General features: G+C 49.8%; 2 protein-coding genes across 2 annotated transcripts; both read left to right on the top strand.

Moving 5' to 3' along the window:
* Positions 1-2,935: 2,935 nt before the first annotated feature.
* LOC311124311 (histone H2B-like) lies at positions 2,936-3,958 on the top strand (the record flags this gene model as incomplete). Its single annotated transcript, XM_084198477.1, has 2 exons — positions 2,936-2,953; positions 3,617-3,958. 2 exons carry the CDS (start codon positions 2,936-2,938, stop codon positions 3,956-3,958), a joined length of 360 nt encoding a protein of 119 aa, XP_084054603.1.
* Positions 3,959-6,341: 2,383 nt separating this feature from the next.
* On the top strand, positions 6,342-7,033 carry LOC311124330 (histone H1; the record flags this gene model as incomplete). The annotated part of the gene is made up of 1 exon (XM_084198493.1): positions 6,342-7,033. The coding sequence occupies exon 1, from the start codon at positions 6,410-6,412 to the stop codon at positions 7,031-7,033; it is 624 nt and encodes a 207-aa protein (XP_084054619.1). The 5' UTR covers positions 6,342-6,409.
* Between the last annotated feature and the right edge of the window lie 221 nt (positions 7,034-7,254).

Here is a 7,254-nt window from a genome sequence, read left to right as displayed (position 1 = left end):
GACAGCGTTCCTAATCTGCAGTAGGCAATTACTGCAGTAGCAGTTGAAAATCGGTAGGTTAACACCAAACCGTGAGGTTATTATGAATTCAGAGCAGTCGGATGAAGTCATAGTCAAATACATTTGAACAAATGACCAACAATATCACACGGAAAGTGATGTGAGCATTGCATTGTGGAAAGCAATGACTTTACAAGAACACGTATTGCAACGCGAGGCATGTATTTCTAGATTAAACACTGATTCAGTGTGATGAACAAGTACATGTATGATTTGGTGTGCTCTACTTGAACACGCGCTTAGAGTTTTGAAACCACTGCCTATATGAGGAGCTGTCGTTGTTTGTTTTATTACCACATACTTATGGAAATTGCACCGGTTGAGAGATGATGGCTCTCTTGTGCCTACAGTGAAGGGTACTTCTGATCCAGCAGGTGGTGCTAAGATCCCTCCCTATATGACTTGAATGATGAGTTGATTTATTCCTTATAGCTCCTAATGATTTTAAGGCCAGTGTTGGCAAACATGACTTCTGCTCCAGCAGGTGGCCATGAAATCCCCCCCTATATGACTTGACTGACCAGGTAGTTGATGGACTCCTTATAGCTCTTAATGATCTCAAGCAGAGTGTTGGCCACATGACCTCTGGTCCAGCAGGTGGCGGTGAAAATAGTCCCTATAGGAGTTGACTCATTTCTTTGAGGTCCTAAATGAAGGATAGGGCGTCAACAGTGCATCTCGGCCTAACCCTGTTCCGGGCCCATTTCTTCACTCGATGCTTCCGGTGTTCTTCATCTCCTCTTCAATAGTCCTTCTCCACGTCTTCCTTCCCGTCTAGCCCTGTGCGTTCCACTGAAGTGTCTGTGTTTTTATGTCGTTAGGAGTTTTGCTCACTGCGTGTCCCCCTTCAATTTCCACTTTCTGTCCCAGTTGGGTAGCTATCCATTATACTGTAGCCTACTTACTACCAATGTCACTGTAGTCAAAGGTGATTTTCGATTATTATGTATGAGTATTATTATATATTGTGATATTATGATGTTCAAGCCTATAGGGTGTGGTAACAGGCCCTCTGTGATTTGTTGTTGTACTGTACATGTCAAGTATCTGCACTCTAGCCTAATTAGCCTAAACTGCTAGGGAAAAGTCACTTCCGGTCGTAGCTGTATCCCACCTAGTCAAAACCTTGTTAGTCCTTATCCTAAAAGGCACCCTCTGTTCCTCGATATACTCCACCGAGGGCCGGCAGCCAGTAAGTACAGGTAAGAGACAATTATGGCAACAATAAGTTGTCCTATGAAAGCTAGTCAAATGTGAGATGTTCAACTGCACTGAATGATAAAGTGGCAGTCTGTGCTCTTGGGCCCTTAAGGCATCAGTGCACCCCCCCAATTTGTCCCTTTTGAAATGAACAGTTGAGACGGGCCCTCTTTCTGTGGCCTTTCTTTGACGACACATCTGAGGCTATCCTGCGGCAATACAAATGATCAACATCATAACAATAATTCCATTATAAGAAGCTTTATTATTGGTTTGCTAAGAAAGGTACCATACAATATTGGCACATCACTATCACCTCTGTATGCGTAGGAAATCAATCCCTTCATTGTGTGTGTGTGTGTGTGTGTGTGTGTGGGTGTGTGTGTGTGGGTAAAGGTACGCCACTCTCGGTCTCACAGTTTATGCACACGGTCGTCTTTATGCAACAATATGGAAGACATTCCCAAATGTGCTTACATCATTGCGTAATGTCAGGGAGTCACACAAACAGTGTGTGCTGTTTGGCTGCAACACACATTAGGCATAAGGATGATGACAACTATTTTGTAAACGCTCCAGCTTGCAGAGGGATCACCACCCCTCCCATCCGCACCCCAGGTCCTCTTGGCCCCCTTACTGTCAGGCCGAGTGGTGTCTAGAGAAGAAAGAAGAAGAGTGATGTTTATTAATGACAGTCAATACGACACGTCCTTCCATAGCTAAACAGACTCATCCTACTAGGTCAGTGTTTCCCAACTCCAGCGGTAGAGTAGCCTACCCCCAACAATACCCATTTTTCTTGTAGCCCTGGAGAGCCACAGCTGACTGAACAACCTGTCACCTAATTAGCAAGTCCTCAATGAGTAAAATCAGGTGCAACAACAACAACAACAACAACAACAACAACAACAACAACAACAACAACAACAACAACAATATGAGGACAGGGACACAGTGTACTAGCTGATCTCCCAGTTGTCACCGTTTGGCCTTGTGTTCCACATAGCCTATATCAGTATTGGAGTATGTTTCCCGCGCACGGTAGTTGCTTTCACGTCACCTTTGTAATCGCTCCTCCCTAGTCCCCTAGAACGAGCGCCCTCCCCTTTGCAACGCCTCCGAACATATCACAGAGGCGCGCTTTCTGTGCCGATGGCCTCAATCAGGTCGACCAAACGCAGATAATAGCGCACCACGCACCGGCGCTGAAGTCATTCATTCACTTGAACTCAACTAGCGAACACACCATGTCTGGAAGAGGCAAAGGCGGCAAGGGACTTGGAAAAGGAGGCGCCAAGCGTCACCGAAAAGTTCTCCGCGATAACATCCAGGGAATCACCAAACCCGCTATCCGCCGTCTGGCTCGCCGCGGCGGCGTGAAGCGTATTTCCGGTCTGATCTATGAGGAGACCCGCGGTGTCCTAAAGGTGTTCCTGGAGAACGTGATCCGTGACGCAGTCACCTACACCGAGCACGCCAAGAGGAAGACCGTTACCGCCATGGACGTGGTCTACGCTCTGAAACGACAGGGACGCACCCTGTACGGTTTCGGCGGTTAAACGCACTCTCTTCGGAACCTCAACACCCCGACTCGAACCCAAAGGCTCTTTTAAGAGCCACCCACATCCGCTTCAAAAGGGCCCATTCCATATAGTGTTTTTTTCTTTTCTTCCGTATGCTATTTGGTAGGAAAGTATGAGCCACTTCGAGTGGACAGGGAGTATTAAATAGCGGATTCTAATGTCCCTTCCCGTTTTAGCGCACAGAGGGAGGCCTATATCTGACAGTGGCAAAGTGTAGTGACGTTGTTATTTTGGGTCAAGCAATAGTGGCATTTGGACAACATAAAACCACCACCCGTCGGTAGATGTGGCTCGAAAAGAGGGGGACAGCGTTCGCGCGCGCGCGCGCGCGCACACACACACACACACACAGTCCAAAATGGGAGCCCTATGTCTGACGGTGCCAACGTGGGCAATTCTATCACCAGCATTATGTGGCACAACAATCGTGCCATTCGGACAACTATTCAGGCCCCCCTTTTGAAACACACAATTCCCCATCGGTCACAGAGCATAGGCTATAGAGAGGAGGGAGGGGGTGAGGACCCGCGCGCGCGCCCTCAATTGTCTTTGTTCGGGAAGCTAGCCTCTGAGCGGAAGGCTCTTTTGAGCGCTAGAGCTCCACTGGGCAAATAGCAGGGGCGCCTACGAGCAAGCAGGGGAGTGTCCACGGCCGCCGACTTTGATTAGCTTCCTCTTCATAAGACGGGTAAGCGCCCTTCACCCCCTCATTCGTTTCTGAGAAGCAACGAGACATCATCATGCCCGAGCCAGCAAAGTCAGCGCCCAAGAAGGGCTCCAAGAAAGCCGTCACCAAGACCGCAGGGAAGGGCGGCAAGAAGCGCAGAAAGTCCAGGAAGGAGAGTTACGCCATCTACGTGTACAAGGTCCTGAAGCAGGTCCACCCCGACACCGGCATCTCCTCCAAGGCCATGGGAATCATGAACTCGTTCGTGAACGACATCTTCGAGCGTATCGCCGGAGAGTCCTCTCGCCTGGCCCACTACAACAAGCGTTCTACCATCACCTCTAGGGAGATCCAGACCGCCGTGCGCCTGCTACTCCCCGGTGAACTTGCCAAACACGCCGTGTCCGAGGGCACCAAGGCCGTAACCAAGTACACCAGCTCCAAGTAAACAGCGCATTTGGACTGCTCTACTAACCCAAAGGCTCTTTTAAGAGCCACCCACTCTGTCAGTAAAAAGAGCATTTCCATCGCCACCGAATGAATGCGCAGGTAGGCTGCGTTACATTGTATCATTGTTTAATGGGCGGCGCGCGCCGGCTCGGAGAACGGCTACATTGTATCATTTCCCCCGCCCGTTCCAGCGTAGGGGTTTAGCGCGCCTTTTTTGTTGTCTCTGCACGCTGAATAGTAACCCATGTTTGTCGGCCTCCATTCCAGGTGAAGGCAATGAAAAATGGCACCATTTGACAAAGGGTGTAAATAAAAAAAGCAGTCTGTTGGGTTTGAATGGAAAGAAATGCCTTTTGTCGTTTAATGAGCGGATAGTCATTTTGAGTCGACTTCCTGAATCGGTAGGACACGGACGGGGAGAATGGACGCTCCATCATTGGACTATACCCTAATGATGTGAATGAGAACGATAATGGCAAGAATAAAAAGGGGGTGAATAATCCCGTCTAGGAAGAATAGGAGTAGGCATATATATATATATATATATATATATATATATATATATACGTAGCCCTTATTGCCAACGGGTCATTTCCGGTCCAGGTCGCATCATACATATATAGTCCCCTGTAGCTCAGTTGGTAGAGCACTGCGCTTGCAACGCCAGGGTTGCGGGTTCGTTTCCCAAGGGGGGCCAGTATGAAAATGTAGGCACACACTTAACTGTAAGTGGCTCTGGATAAGATCGTCTGCTACATGACTCAAAATGTCCATGTAAAGTGTAGTACATTTGAGGCACATAGTGTATTTTCCTTCCTACTACCCTCATGAGGCAACAGGATAAATATAATAATATAATATGCCATTTAGCAGACGCTTTTATCCAAAGCGACTTACAGTCATGCGTGCATACATTTTTGTGTATGGGTGGTCCCGGGGATCGAACCCACTACCTTGGCGTTACAAGCGCCGTGCTCTACCAGCTAAGGCAGTTGCTTCCACGTGAGGATATGAATGTGTCTGTAGGCCAAGTCACAGTATAACACAGTGAGCGAGCGGGCGGCCCTTGCGATAGTCGTTGGAGCAGCAGCGGATCCCAATGACTACCTTGGGGATAGCCTATACATTTACATTTTAGTCATTTAGCAGACACTCTTATCCAGAGCGACTTACATGAGCAATTAGGGTTAAGTGCCTTGCTCAAGGGCACATCGACAGATTTTTCACCTAGTCGCCTCGGGGATTAGAACCAGCCACCTTTCGGTTACTGGCACAACGCTCTTAACCACTCTTAACCACTAAGCTACCTGCCGCCCCATACATATATACAACAAGGAAAAGAAAAGAGGCCGCAATCAACCTTCTGACCCACATGCACCTGCTGGGATTCTTCTCCCAGTCCAACCACATATGCAGCCCTTGTCCCACTTGGGGGGAGAGAGAGAGAGAGAGACAGACAGAGAGAGAGACTCCCTCTATCTAGGCCTATATCAACGCGCCATGACCCATGGGGCGCCAGCCTCCATAGCGCCAGCCAGACACCAAGACCCACAGACACAAAGACCGAGGCGAGTCACGCTGCGGAGTCAAGCAGGTGAACAATATATTAGTAGAGACAGCCAACCTACCTACCTACCTACCTACCTACCTACCAGAAGACAACACACAATCTCACTGTGTAGAAATAGTAGGCTACAAATACAACAACAACAACACTCACACTGCCAGTGCACAAAAAGTACTAATACAATAACACACACACACACACATAGTGCAAGTAAGCATGTCGTAGGACTGTTTATACCATGTGGATCCTGTACATATGACGAATACAACCTGAAACTTGAGGTACAACACTAGTCTCAGCCAGGCCTCACAGGTGCATGTGTTTTAAGGTCCCCAAAAGAGCGCTTCTTTAAAACACCCCTGACCACATCAGGGGACCCCAAACCATTTGATTCCCTTGCCAGACATCTCGGCTCACTACACAACAAGTGCTGCTCGCAATCGGATGCACTTTTAGGCCATTTAGGAGACAAATAGCACAGGAAAACCAGTGCGCACCGCTCCACCCGACAGTCGAACGGTGAGGTTTTGAGCGAGCCGCAACAAAATGCACGGCCCTTCCGCGGCCCACATTACTTTATTCTGAACGGAGACAAGTCTGCTCGCTGGGCCGTTCGCTTTTGGACCAAAAACACGGCTCCGTCGGTGACTTTCGGGCCGATATAGGCGAACAGAAAACACAAGTGAAAGAGCATTTGGCCAGCCCAGAGAAGCCGAGCTGGTTGCCTTGAGTCTACATGGTTCTCATGTCGCGTTTAAGGCCAGCCCCCTGCTCGGTGTGGAGCTTCAATAGCGCAGAGCAGCGTCTACAGCAAACTACTCCTCGCAGACCGTGTGTGTGTGTGTGTACCGGACCAAACGACAGACAGACAGACAGACAGACATGGCAGAAGTCGCACCAGCACCCGCAGCCGCAGCGCCGGCCAAGGCACCCAAGAAGAAGGCAGCAGCCAAGCCCAAGAAAGCGGGACCCAGCGTAGGAGAACTCATCGTCAAGGCTGTGACCGCCTCCAAGGAGAGGAGCGGCGTGTCCCTGGCCGCGCTCAAGAAGACGCTGGCGGCAGGCGGCTACGACGTGGAGAAGAACAACTCCCGCGTCAAGATCGCAGTCAAGAGCCTCGTCACCAAGGGCACCCTGGTCCAGACCAAGGGCACCGGTGCATCCGGCTCCTTCAAGCTCAACAAGAAAGCCGTCGAGGCAAAGAAGCCCGCCAAGAAAACCGCAGTTCCCAAAGTAAAGAAGGTGGCCGCCAAGAAGCCCGCCGCGGCGAAGAAGCCCAAGAAGGTAGCAGCCAAGAAGGCCGTCGCCGCAAAGAAGTCCCCCAAGAAGGCCAAGAAGCCCGCTACACCCAAAAAGGCCGCCAAGAGCCCCAAGAAGGTGAAGAAGCCCGCCGCAGCGGCCAAGAAGGCGGCCAAGAGCCCCAAGAAGGCTACAAAGGCAGCCAAGCCCAAAGCCGCCAAGCCCAAGGCAGCCAAGGCCAAGAAGGCAGCCCCCAAGAAGAAGTAAACCTATTACAAACAGTGTTCTACTCGACACATGTTGTACCACAAAAGGCTCTTTTAAGAGCCACCCACCTCTTTCCATAGAAAGCGCATTGATTTCCATGTACTATCTGTCGTGAAAAAGAAATTACGCACACTAGGCTACTTTTACGCACACAACATCGTCCCACTCTGGGTGTGTGCGAAGGGAGAGGAATATAATAGAGGGCCAAAATGGCTTAGAAA

Source organism: Coregonus lavaretus (assembly GCF_964263955.1).
Source record: "Coregonus lavaretus genome assembly, contig: HAP1_SCAFFOLD_779, whole genome shotgun sequence".
Taxonomy (NCBI): domain Eukaryota; kingdom Metazoa; phylum Chordata; class Actinopteri; order Salmoniformes; family Salmonidae; genus Coregonus; species Coregonus lavaretus.
This window is presented reverse-complemented; position numbering and strand designations above follow the sequence as displayed.